Genomic DNA, 14,113 nt, shown 5'->3' with positions numbered 1-14,113 from the left:
CTCAAACTGTATATTGAGCAAGCAGTAAAGGAAACATAAGAAAAATTCGGAGTAGTAATTAAACTCTATGGAGAAGAAATAAAAACTTTTAGGTTCGCCGATGACACTGTAATTCGGTCAGAGACAGCAAAGGACCTGGAAGAGCAGCTGAACGGAATGGAAGTGTCTTGAAAGGAGGATATAAGATGAACATCAACAAAATCAAAACGAGGATAATGGAATGTAGTCGAATTAAATCGGGTGATGCTGCGGGAATTAGATTAGGAAATGAGACGCTTAAAGTAATAAATGAGTTTTGCTATTTGGGGAGCAAAATAACTGATAATAGTCGACGTAGAGAGGATATAAAATGTAGACTAACAATGGCAAGGAAGCCTTTCTGAAGAAGAGAAAATTGTTAACATCTAGTATAGATTTAAGTATCAGGAAGTCTTTTCTGAAAGTATTTGTAAGGAGTGTAGCCATGTATTGAAGTGAAACGTGGACAATAAATAGTTTAGACAAAAAGAGAAAAGAAGCTTTCGAAATGTGGTGCTACAGAAGAATGCTGAAGATTAGATGGGTAGATCACATAACTAATGACGAGGTATTGAATAGAACTGGGGAGAAGAGAAATTTGTGTCATAACTTGACTAGGAGAAGAGATCGGTTGGTAGGACATATTCTGAGGCATCAAGGGAGCACCAATTTAGTAAATTTAGTATTGGAGGGCAGCGCGGAGGGTAAAAATCTAAGAGGGAGACCAAGAGATTAATACACTAAGCAGATTCAGAAGGATGTAGGTTGCAGTAGGTACTGGGAGATGAAGAGGTTTGCACAGGATAGAGCAGCATGGAGAGCTGCAGAAAACCAGTCTTCGGACTGAAGACCACAACAACAACAACAAAACCACAGTGAATATCAAATATTACGGAGAAACTATGTATATTTCCTGATAAAGCATAACACATGGCGCGCAAACTACCCAGACTGTATTCGTCCGTTATTTGAGAATGAGGGCACTTAGCGATTGAAGCAAATATTTCACGCTGACACCCCCACTAAATAATGAAAGGAAAAACGATTATCTCTTGCTTCATTTTAGCTATTCGTGCGGTAAAACTTCGGCTTCAGACACGACGTTCTAACTGATTACTAATTTTATTCGCAACACAGTTTTCAGACAGTATCCACATATACCAATGAATGTGCCTGCAGACTTATATTATTATAAGGCACATAGTTCGGTAGATATGGCGTTTTCTACGTGGGAGATCGATTCTTTAAAGAATCTGCCGTAAGGGTTTACTGATCAAGAGTAATGGAAACCTAGTCTCTGTCAGTATTCTATATCTCGACGCTTATCCTCCGCTAGCTACTGAAATGCGCTAAAAAACAGAACACAAACTAAAGCAGAGTGCTGGTTCGGCATTCATGCCTGCACTCTTCTTCTTTCGTTGGCAAAGGACTGAGCTCGTATGGCACCGTGCTCAGCCCAATCAAAGCTTCACTCAGCCAGTATTTCACCTCCTACGTTATAAAATGCTACTACTATTAGTGAAATTGCATGCGGAGTTCTTGTGTTTGATTCCAGGTACTGTCAAGTATTTTTCCTTGTTGGACTAGAACGGGATGCACGGCTTCGTTAATAGTGAAGTTTCTTGAATGAAGAGTAGCGGACGCTAGGTGGGGAGTCCGAAAGAGTGGTATGCTGACCACATACCTCTCTACATTGTGTCCAAAAACGCCGTAGGTAGAACAAGACACGGCAGGCGGTCAGTTAACTTTTAATGACTTGCAATGTTTGGTACTGCAACGTGAATTCATGTATGAAACTGTACTTCCATTAATTTTGAAACGCTGACATTTCACATGGTAGGACATGCGCTAAGACATTAGGGAATAATTTCTGAGCCGTCCGCTGTGGTCGAGAGGTTCGAGGCGCTTCAGTCCGGAACCACACGGCTACTACGGTCGCAGGTTCGAATCCTGCCTCGGGCATGGGTGTGTGTGATGTCCTTAGGTTAGTTAGGTTTAAGTAGTTCTAAGTCTGCGGGACTGATGACCTCAGATGTTAAGTCCCATAGTGCTTAGAGCCATTTGAACCAATAATTTCTGTGGTACTATAGGAAGTTGTAGAGAGTAATGTGTAAGAGAAGGCAGAGATCAGAATATATCCAATAAATAATTGAAGAAGTTAGGTGGAAATGCTTCTCCGAGATGAAGAGGTTGGCCCACGAGAGAAAATCGTGGCAGACTGTATCACACTAAGACAGTTGAAACGAACAAAAAGTGTTAGAGTCTTACAATAAAGCAGGACACTGTTCTACCAAACGTTGTCACATCTCGATCTAGTAACCGCTACTTCTCGTTCAAGAGCCTTCTCGATAAACGAGATCATGAATCGAGTGCACCAAGGAAAAATACTTGTCTGTACTGTTTTTATTGCGCATTTCAGTAGCTAGAGGAGGATGAAGCGTCAAGAAACAGAATAATAGGAGAGAGTAGATCTTCACTAGAGCGGATAAACAACAAACAGCTTGGGTCGAGTTTTTGCACCAGTCACAGGGAGCATTAGAATGGTTGAAATGGAGCGGGGAAAACTGTAGTGCTATAAAATGGGAGGCAAGACTAAACAGATTGGCAAAAGAAGAAGTCTTAATAGCTCGAAGATGTACAGTTTGTGTATATGTATAGCAAGACAGAACTAAGTAGACGCCACAAATAGGAATCATGTGTATTCAGGAAATACAAAGCTACTACATCATTATGAGCCATGGAATCTTATTTACCATCTTAGCGTGAAATCCTGTACTTTGCCATCCTCAAAGCTGCGGCCAGTTCTACTGCTTGTAAAGGAACTTCTGTTGAAATGTTAATAGTCTTCAAGTAACCTACAGCCGCTGATGAGTCGTAAAAAAAGCTTCTAAAAGCGGTTTCATAGTCGCGAAACAGGCACTCACCGTTCGCCTGCAATAGCACGCTACACGCCTAGGTCATGATATCCGCCAGCTGCGATAACCCTGCCGCAGTCCTGCCGTGTCACTGCGAGGTAGGGGGAAGGGAAACTATTTTGGATCCGTGATGCAATTAAAGCACACACACATACAGGCACAGAGTTCACTGATAAAAAGTTACGTAGCGGTTTACGTCACTATTCTTGGCGAAGCCGCAAGAAGTCAGCCGGAGGAGATAAGAGAGAGGAACGTTGAGCTGTTCTAATGTCACGCCAAGGACACCCGTGCCAGTAGTTATCTGAGCGGCAACGGGGCGTCTCAAGAAAGCGTGGATCACTACTCTTCCCCGAGATCTCGCGGGCGTTGGTTCTACCGCAGGACGTTCGAGACCTTCCTCTGACAAGTTTAGCCGACTAATATAAGCCAATGTGTCTGAAAACGTACCTACCCTTGATCTCCTCCGTCGAATTCTGGGATGGTCACCTCAAACAGGCCGAGGCACAATTTCTAGTTTATCTTTGTATACGTTGATTAGCGTTCTCTTTCGGCGAATTTTACGCCAATTTTTAAGTTCGACTCTTCTATACAATATGTTACAGCAGACTGTGAGTGAATACACAGATTTGTTGCAAAAATGAATAACGAAGATATTGCTTCCCATAATTTCAGCCAGTTTCAGATACACTTTCTTTAGCCGTCAGTGGCGCCTTAAGAAATACATCTTGATACAGCTGGCAGTGAAAGTGAGAAATTCCTTGCGTATCCTTTTTTTTTTTTTTTTTTTTTTTTTGGGGGTAAGCCAGTACTGCACACGAAAGTGATTCAAACGAGTGGTTATATAAGGGATACTCGCTCCTTGTTTATTTCGTTACGCGCGGAAAATTATGAAAGTCTCATATCAACTGTCGGTTCGACATTGTGTTGCGACAAAAAGCTGTGCTTTACTTGCCTTGATGAGTATCGAACGCCCCTCTTTCCTTCTTTAGAAGGAGACCGCGCGCGCCTGAGTGTGTGTGTGTGTGTGTGTGTGTGTGTGTGTGTGTGTGTGTGTGACGATCACTTTCACAGTTTTGGGATGGTACGACGGGCGAGTTAACAAGAAAGGCAAAACTGCCGTAGTCGTAGGACGGGTTATGCAACGAAAAGATATATTTGATCTACAAATGCAGAGATAAGCCTTTTAAGTGCCCCGTGGGGAGCGAAAGGTTGTAGAGTAACAGGTAATAGATGTTTAAAGAAAGTATTTTTCACGTAACAGTAAGAGGCCCTAATAAATGAAACCATTATATGCTAGCCCGCTAGTTTCGATCGAAACGATCGGCACAGGCAACATAAAACTGTTATAGCAGCTTATATGGCATTACTTCCGTTGTGGCGTAAATAAAAAAAGTGATGGCAAACAGGCTGCTATAAGGATTTTGTGTTACTTGAAAGCGATCAGTGCGACAGATGGCTCTGAGCACTATGGGACTTAACATCTATGGTCATAAGTCCCCTAGAACTTAGAACTACTTAAACCTAACTAACCTAAGGATATCACACAACACCCAGTCATCACGAGGCAGAGAAAATCCCTGACCCCGCCGGGAATCAGTGCGACAGAAACCGGTGGCTTGTTTTATTATTAGCTCTTGGTGTTGTATAAAAATAAAGTTCTTGAAATATTTACGAGCTTCGGGGCAACACGTGCAAGGTATAAACACGTAATGGGGTTCATTGTAACAAGGTGTCGAAATAAAATATGTTTTCTCCTAATACACATGAATTTGCTGCACGATTTTCTCCAGTGAAAGGGAAAGCTGTGCTATATGAGGTATCTGTGAGATCGTGATATCGACAGCGGGGCACAGGCCATGTAGGGAACGTAAAGAGAAGGAAGGCTGTGTAGCTGTGGCCTTTGCAGCTTTCCTCTGGTTTGTGCGGGCCACCTGGACTGACGGCGCTGCGAAGCGCGAACCGTTGGCCCGCCAGAGGCAGCCTTAGTCATCAGCGTTTCCTCAGAGCCGCCAGAGCGGCGACGTCACGCCGTTTCATAACCACCGCCCATTATCGTTCGCGCGGGAAGACGAGCCGAAATCCCAGCGAGGCGCGAGTTCGCGGAACAATCTGCCGACCAGCTAGGTCACTCGCGAGTGTGTCCGTCTACGGCAGGCCCCTCTACAGAGCAGAGGGAAGGCTACTTCGTGGCATTTGTTAATCAGTTGCATCTATTCTAATCGACAGCATAACGGAGCGGGAGAGTCGGTACACTTTTATGTGCACACTGATGATCGCTATTGTTTCTTCTCGGGTCTTATGCAAAATACAGAATGTAGGAACTGTTCTCGTTTCTTCGCAGTAGAAAAAGAAACGTTGCGATTAGGCCCTAAAGACTACGCGATGCCTACCCGCTACCGTGTCACATAAGCCAAGTCGACTGGGTGACTTATGAGGAGCATATGGGTGTAATAATGCTAATCCGCCGTTCTCAGCTCTCCGAATTTGGCAGCCGATGCTTCTTTTCCAAATGACTAATTTTTCGTCACTAGGATTCGCAGTCATATAGAACTTCTTAAATATGCATCACCGTTGCCTTAAGCTGATAAAGTATTTACTCACAGATGTCAGATATTTTTAAAATTTTAACATTTTTTTTTCTGGACACAACTGCCGAAAAGATACTGATACACTGTGGAGCATGGCCAAAAGAAAATTTCGTTCACATCGCGTAAACTATAATCTACATCTCAAGGTAAGATGTGGTGATAAGATAGCTACGTCCAGGAATCTGCTTGTCGTGATAAAGGGATTACACTACAAGGATAGTACCGAAGAAGTGTTTCTGGTTTTTCTCGTCAGAATGCTACTTCAAGCTTTCGAATTCAACTATATGGTGAGTTATGTGGCGTCAAGTTATTCCTGAGTTACAGGTCTTCAAATTCGCTATTTCTTTGGTAGATGATTTGTCGGTATGTGCATTTATTACTAACACACGAGTGTATTTTATTTATAGTACAAGGACTTTCTTCTCAGTGACAAACACCGCGAGTATCTTCCTTAATATTATTTGTCTTTATTTTTATTGCAATGGTGGGCGTACCAGATCGAGCAGCACAGAAGTAAATGCACTTCCCAGTGCCTCTAGGCACGAATACATTTATGTCGACTGTGAGTACTCTGATTTGCAGTGTGAAGAAAGTAATTGAATCTCACATGCGTCATTCCACCATCATTTGCCTGGCGGATCTAATGTGATATAGTGTAGTACCACGCTTCTTAAAGAAGATCGCTTCTATTATCGTATGTATGTAAATTCCTATTTACCGCGGATTTCGTGTCTAGGAAAGCGGGTGTTCGAGTAAGACACATAAAAACTACCCCGAGCTTCATTATTTTGAATTCAGAAATCCGTACTAAACAACAATGAGAACTTATGACAAAATCTTCTGCACACTGAACAGTGACTTCCGAAGCAATTTTAGTCACTTTGTCTTCTCGAAATCAGATCATCCCTCATGACTGATTTAGTGTATTAGTTGATGGCAAAGGTAAAGATGCCCTCAGTCCGGAGACTGTTGTAAACACCTCTGTACTTTACTATCCTTGGACCTTGGTCAACTGTGACCTTTGAACGGCTTCACACTAGTTATAGAGGAATCTACCGTTTAACGAACACCCCGAATATTGAATGTTTTCACTTATACAAATCGTTTTCAGAGGTAAAATCGCTATACAACAGAAAATATACTAGGTCTGACTCACAACTGAACCAGAACCTTTCAATTTGTGACCTGGTATTCATTTTGCCACCATGTCACAGACGACTTATTGATGAGATATTTACCTCGATTTTGCGTCACCCACTCTCCCCTGTGAAGAGTTCATACTGCACGTGAAGACATTTCTAAAAAAAGTATCTCATTATTTTATGGTCATCACTCTGTAAAGTCACAGAAAAAGTGCAGCACGTAAGGTTTTTGACTGACCGAGTTTCTCAAAAAGTCTTGCTAATGTATTTCGTAGGCTGCGGCGGTAACCAGTATTGACATTTAGCCCGTTACGCTTAAGTGATGCGACGTGTCAGTTTGTGTATCTCTGTGAAAGAATGCTAAGAGCCTTCCAATAAGTGTCTCCGAATGGAGGAATGGCCTGGCCGTTGCGCCAGGCTAACTACTGTTGACCTCTGACTTCAAATTAAGGCACTTTATGACCCAAGGCTGAGCTATAAGGCGCGTCCCAGAGGCGTGCAGGCGCAGAGATGGGACATGCCGGCTGAACAAGACAGCACCCGCCTCAAACTGCGCTTTGTGTACCTGCTGGGTCGAAAATTAATGAGACCCTGCATAAATCGCCTTCCGTAGTGGTTATGTCCCGGCACGCGCAGCTAACACGCCGGGGATTTGCATATGAATGCTTCCAGGTTGCATAAACTGTAATGTGTGGGTACGACCGACGAGCGAATACAATAAACCGATGCTACATTCAACAGGAATGGCTATTCAGCAAGTGCGCTTGTTGTATTCACCTTATGGAAGGTGCACACATGCACACGCCATTTCATCGCTTAGGAATCACAGCACGGCCTGGAGATAATAACACCAGTGACACACGTTCGTTACAAAGTCGGCGTGCAGCAGACATTACAGGGGAAGGTCCGGGTTCGAATCCAGCTCTGGAAGTTTTATTGCTGCATACACTTTGCTGAAGAGGGAAAGATTAATTTTATGTGAAACCCCTCGAGCTGTGGCTGAGCCGTCCTCTTCCATATCATTTGTAAGAGTTCCTGCGAAGTGTGAGACGTATTCCCACATTACAGTTTTGTTTGACGAAGACTCATTTTCGGAAGGTTCGGCTAGTACTAGCGTTCTCATGGAGAGGCGAAAGCCATGGTTCCAGTCCCTAGACAGCACACATTTTTTAACTTCTAAATACTCTCATTATGGGAAGAAATTTCTCAATTATTGGGCACCCATTTTCATCATCACTCTTTAAAGCTAATTTATTTTTCCAATACTGAAGGCAGGAAGTTAGGAAGTTCTTTTGTTAACGCACTATGGCTGTAATGTGTCGAAAGATTATTACTTTCCGACTGTCGTAGAACATCAGGAGATGTGAAAAAAGCAATAGTAAACAAAAAGAATCGTAAAGTCCAGCTGACACTCGGCTTTCGTTTTTGATTAGGGGCAAAATATTGCTAACAGACTGTTCAAAAATGGCTCTGAGCACTATGGGACTTAACATCTGTGGTCATCAGTCCCCTAGAACTTAGAACTACTTAAACCTAACTAATCTAAGGACATCACACACATCCAAGCCTGAGGCAGGATTCGAACCTGCAACCGTAGCCGTCGCGCTGTTCCAGACTGAAGCGCCTAGAACCGCTTGGCCACAGCGGCCGGCCGCTAACAGACTGTCCTCTGGAGTCCACAAGGTAATCGTTTAATCGTCTGCAGGCTTTCCACATATTTTCGAAGTATCATCATGATGATTATCAGCTTGTGCGCCCTTCACTGCAACCATTTTTCTTTGATTTATGCTGTCATCAGTTCTCGTTAATTTATGAATTATTTTTTCCGTCAGTATATTCTATTTTGTTTCTTTGCCTCACCTTGTGTTTATTTCCCAAATATTTTTGCTGTCTAGCATATTACTTAAAAACTTAATTTGTCTGACTAAACGTCTGAATAGTTTCGTTTCTTTCTTTTTAATGTTTGGTATGATGTTTCTTCGCTGGTTAATCTCTTTCAAAACATCTCATTCGATTCCGATTCTATCCGGACGGTCCTCGATTGCCATCTCCAAAGCCAAATTTCCGTCTCTTCTAAGCGCTTTCTGTTTTCAACAGTGTCCAGCTTTCACTTTTTCCAAACTTACGTATTCACAAAATATCGCCTTTTCTGTACTGAATCTTTTCGTTTTATGTAGAAACAACATCGGAGTTGAGGTACTTTATTTTTATTTTAGGGTTCAGTGAGTAATCGAGCCTGACGAGTCACCTAGCAACAAGAGCAGCGTAAGGAATAAATATTGATTAAATTCACCAGACCCCTAGGAGATAACTGTTACCCAGTTCCAGTGGTCAGTGCAGGTACCGGGCTCCGACATATCTAAAGCACACTATTTCTCGCAACGGAGTGACCGGCTCTTTACACCACTGTTGCACTCTTGTAGTCCCCGGAGCGCTTTTGGGGCGAGGAGGGTCAGTGATCCTGGAGGGCAGAGCCCGGTAGCCGAGCAGCCTGGCGGCTGAGCGTCCCGCGCCGCGTCACTCGCGGATCTGACGCCAAGGTCGGCGCGTCACGGCTGGTGGCTGCGGCCCGCGGCCCAGTTCCGCATCCCCTTCACCCGCTTACCGGCAGCCCGACCGTCTGGCTGGTTGGCACTCTGTTTTCGAGACACCACCAGTGACGGAAGTTCACATGTGCCGCAGGTCGGAACTAAGACGCTTGGGCTCCTAACCAACAGCAGAGGTGCTGACCCGATATTTTCTTCTCCTGGAACCACAGTTTTGTTTTGATATTGAGACCACCTCCGTAACCGAATGGCGCGGAAACCGCCGGGTTCGATTCTCGGTACCTCCTCGGATTTTTCTGGTATAGGGAGGTCTGGGACGAAGTCTACTCAGACTTGTCGGGCCAAATGAGGAGCTGCTTGAGTAATAAAAGCCGCGACATCATCTGGATTCAACTACTGGTAATACTGGATGGAAGGACTGGCAACATACTTATCAAATTTCCCACGATCACAGATCGCCTCAAGTACCACCTTGTAGACAGCAGCTGGTCAGTCGGAACAGGCCTAAGACCTAATGGCGTTCACGTGTACATCACTGGGACAGCACTAAAATGGATGAGTAGGATGTTGAGTCCCGTCGATGACGAGATCCTTAGAGATTGAGCGTCAATTCTCACTGTGGAAGAGTGAAGGCGAAAACCGGCCGTCTTTCATCGAAATGAAGTATCCAGCGTTCAGCGGTAACGGAATTAGGGAAACAATGGAGAACTCAAGTCAAAATTCAAAATCCTGTCCTCCCGAAAGCGTGGCCAGTGCCGTAATCACTGCACCACCTCGCTCGGTAGTCATTAGATATGTTACCAGTTTCGCTTTCCACAACTTAATTAATTTTTCTGACGAAGTGGCCTGATCGTCTGAAGATGGCAAGAAGTCGTCTTGCCGAAATATCGCACCTTTTGGACGACGCTACCCGGCTGAATACCCAAGAAATTTTCAATATATTATAGTGAAAAGAGATCGGTGGCAGAGGGGAAACTTTACACAGAAAACTAATTTTACTTCACAGAAAGGAATACACTAAGGAACCAGTGAGGGAATATTTCAACAGTGAAGAAATGCGTTATTTACTTTCTAGTAAAACATTACGGTTCCGTTATAGCAACCGAGACATGTATAGCTGCCCAATCACATTTATGACGCTCGCACGCCATCTCAGGACGGAATGTAAACAACTCGTCGTCCACTCTACAACAGTATTCCTTTCATCATACGTTGCTGTAGACTAGTTCTTAAACCTGCACATTGCCTGCCACTTAACATCTTTATTTATAATCAATGTTCGCAGTTTTTCTTCTCCAATTCAATGCTGTTTTCCGAAACTCGTCGTCGACTTTACGTTAAACCTTCTTCCTTTTTCTAAAGACAGCAGTATCGGTTACAGTACTGAACGAAAAGATATCGCCGAATGTTAATAATGGCGACGGCAAGAGAGGCAGTAAGCTAATGGCGCGTCTCCGTTGTGCTGTTGCAGGTTCGTTGGACCCCGAGGAGCTGTCGCTGGAACCCTCCGCTGCTGGAACGCCGTCAGCCGCGACCGCGAGTCCCGCCCTCGTCGACGCCAAGCCGGAGGCGCGCCTCAGCCCGGAGCCGGGCACGAGCGCCGCCCCCGCGCCCTCCTCCGCCCCCGCCTCCGCCTCCGCCGCCACGCCGGACGAAGAGTCGAGCAACACCGCCGGCAGCACCATGTACCCCGGATCACAGGGCAGGGTCAGCTACAGGGGCATCTTCACGGCCACCGCGAGCGACCAGTGGCTGACCGACAAGCTGGCGCAGCAGCAGCAGCAACAGCAGCAACAACAGCAGCAGCAGCAGCAGTTCTTCGGCCTGGCGCCGCCGCAGTCGTACCCCGGCAGCCCGGCCAGCGGCGCGTACGAAGATGTGCGGACCCAGCAGCAGCAGCAAGCGGAGCTGCTGGGGCTGTCCATGGACAACCTACCGCTGAAGCAGCCGCCCGGCTACCCCAGCTGCGTCAGCGACGTCTCGCAGCAGCCCGAGCTGTACGGCCGGCCGTCGGGCAAGTACCCCTGGCTGGAGCAGCAGGAGTACGCCGCGGCGGCAGCGGCGGCGGGACCCTCCGGGCTCGTCCCCAAGCAGGAGCCGCCCACCTCCGCCGCCGCCGCGGTGGTCGCCGCCGCCGCGGCCGCCGTCTTCGGCGGCGACGTCCAACAGCCGCCGTCGGCGCAGGGCAACGGCGGCGAGCAGACGCAGCGCCCGTCGCAGGCGTATTCCCCTCAGGTGCAGCTCGCCGAGTACAACCCGTCCACCAGCAAGGGCCACGAGATCCTGTCGCAGGTGTACCAGCAGTCGAACGTACCGCTCAAGCTGGTGCCGGTGAAGCCGAGGAAGTACCCCAACCGGCCGAGCAAAACGCCGGTGCACGAGCGGCCGTACGCGTGCCCCGTCGAGAACTGCGACCGACGCTTCTCGCGGTCCGACGAGCTGACGAGGCACATCCGCATCCACACGGGGCAGAAGCCGTTCCAGTGCCGCATCTGCATGCGCTCCTTCTCGCGCTCCGACCACCTCACGACGCACATCCGCACGCACACGGGGGAGAAGCCCTTCAGCTGCGACGTCTGCGGCCGCAAGTTCGCGCGCTCCGACGAGAAGAAGCGGCACGCCAAGGTGCACCTCAAGCAGCGCATGAAGAAGGAGAGCAAGCTGGTGACGAGCACGTCGACGGCGCAGCAGCAGCAGCAGCAGCAGCAACAGCAGCAGCAGCAGCAGCAGCAGCAGGCGCTGCACCACCACCACCACCTGTCGCACCACCACCACGGCCACCCGCACGGCCACCACCCCCACGCACACGGCCACGCGTCGACGAGCGGCATGCAGCAGGTGGAGGACGCTCTGGCGCTGCCGGTCACGACGTCACTTTGAGCCCCACCTGCCGGCTCTGCAGCCGGGCCACCACCACCACCGCCACCATCACGAGCCGACGGCGAAGTCGAGGCCGAGGCCGAGATCGACTCCGAACCCGAACACGAATCCGAACCCGGAGCCGAAACCGAAGGCGACCCCGAACCGAGGGCGGAGCCCGCCGCCCGCCTGTCGCCGGTTCCCACCGACACCCCCGCCCCTCGTCTCGTCTCTTCGCCCTCTGCGTCCGTGATCCACCTCTTCTCCGACTCCGTCAACCACTTGTGGGTGTACAGGTTCAGGAGCGTCATTCTCATCGTTCTCGTCGTCGACTTGGCGGCCGACGACAACGGAAATGAGACTGAGGACGCAAACGGCGCCGCAGACGCTTAAAAATAAACGCGAGAATCTTTTCCCACCCCTTAAGCGCCCCCCGAAAGTGTCGGAACCATACAAACACCTTACCGCGTTGTAATGGAGCGAACTACGCTACTCCGGAAATTCCGTGTGTAACAAACAGTTCACTCGCTTCTTTTCGTCAATTTGGAGAGAAGAAAATATATCTGAATTGATGTTGTTGTAAATGTGTGTGTACGTGTAAACTATTATTGTTGTCGTTTCATATATGTAATGTCTATACAAGAGACTCGATGACTGTGGAGAAGTTTCCCCCTTCTTCGACGAAAACAGAGAGAGATGGGCTCGACGGAAGGCGCTGTGCTGCATTTTTTTTTTCTTTTCCTTCTCGGAAGAACCCTGTGGCTGTGTGTGTGTGCAAAAATCGCGCCCTGCCACGGCAGTCCTATTTTTGTACAAGTTTCATTTGCTAATCGGATCTTTACAGTTTCTGACATGCCGTGTGTAATAATCCGTGCTTTAAGTTGTTTTAATGCCAGCCGGTTTGCGGCTTTAACATGTATAGAGAGAGAGAGAAACAAAATAACAAAATGGCTTTAATTAATTGAGTAAGGTGAACAAGTAAGAAAAAGAAGAATAAGCTGTTGTATTTACATTTTTGTAACTGTTACATACTTGAAGTGTTGCCAAATAACAAATGTTTTATCACAAAACAACATTCCGTAAATTAGATTTTTTTACACAAAAGGAAATTAGTGTCCTTTTTTATTTTAAAGAAACAGTTGGCTAAGTGTGTATAAAAAAAGAGGTTGTTCAAATTACCTGTGGTTGTAAATTTTTTAAAAGTCTAAATTAATGTTGATGTGGTCGTTTTTACTAGCTACAGTCATACACGCACAGATGGTGGAGAAAGACGCATTGTTTTTTGCGAACAGGCCGGCGTAGCCGGGAACTTGCCTTATTAAAATTCTGCATTCATATCCAGAGTGTTTAGCATCAGTAGCGAGCCAAACTGTCCCCAGTCCGTGGCCACAGAGATTTTCAACTAGCGCTGTCAATGTTGTAACTAGGAAAGGCTCTCTGTGTTTCTATCAGAATTTACCATTCCACGAGAGTTACTGATCTTGTAGAGAAAACACCTACAGGTTCCATGCATACCGTTAGTAGTTTGGCTCCAGTACATTGGGCTATTCACTGTTGTAAAATACATTCATTCACTTCATTTAGCTGTGCAGGTAACGTTAAGTGTTAATGATCAATTTATCACCCTTTCTTACGCTATGTAATTAGTGCGGTACCGATCCTTCTTCCGTGTCTGAGCGTCACCTATTGGAAAGTCTTCATGGTGCCTCTCAGCTACAGTGGCTAGTTACCGTTCTGTGGTCACGGACGTGCACTGCAAAATATTTCCGATCTCGTTTAGTTGGTGCATCAAACCTGAGAGAGTCGTGCATAAGTGTGTGTGAACTAGCTTGCTCCATCTGCCCCAGTCTCACAATACATGTTCGAGATGAATAACTTTCTGTTTCCACTCTGACAACAAATTGTAGCTGAAATTCTTACACTCTATTTCCCTTTCTAAAGACTGCCGTAGGTTGGCAATAGCGAGCTTTAATTTGCCCCGTGTGGTTTCTGGATTAATTCATACTTGTACGAATGTGCGTCATGCGTGTAAACAGTTTCATGTC

The 14,113-nt window shown here is 46.6% G+C and overlaps 1 protein-coding gene across 1 annotated transcript in view; it reads left to right on the top strand.

Annotated features, from left to right (window-relative positions):
- Positions 1 to 12,235, top strand: part of LOC124617337 (early growth response protein 4) — a 143,075-nt gene extending 130,840 nt beyond the window's left edge. Inside the window, exon 3 of the mRNA XM_047145256.1 lies at positions 10,681 to 12,235. Within this exon, the coding sequence (XP_047001212.1) occupies positions 10,681 to 12,089 (1,409 nt within the window). The 3' untranslated portion in view covers positions 12,090 to 12,235. The remainder of the gene's footprint in view (positions 1 to 10,680) is intronic.
- The last annotated feature ends 1,878 nt before the right edge of the window (positions 12,236 to 14,113 follow it).

The sequence above is a fragment of the Schistocerca americana genome, chromosome 1, assembly GCF_021461395.2.
Source record: "Schistocerca americana isolate TAMUIC-IGC-003095 chromosome 1, iqSchAmer2.1, whole genome shotgun sequence".
Lineage (NCBI taxonomy): Eukaryota > Metazoa > Arthropoda > Insecta > Orthoptera > Acrididae > Schistocerca > Schistocerca americana.
Note: the sequence above shows the minus strand (reverse complement) of the source record. Positions and strands in the feature narration are given on the sequence as shown.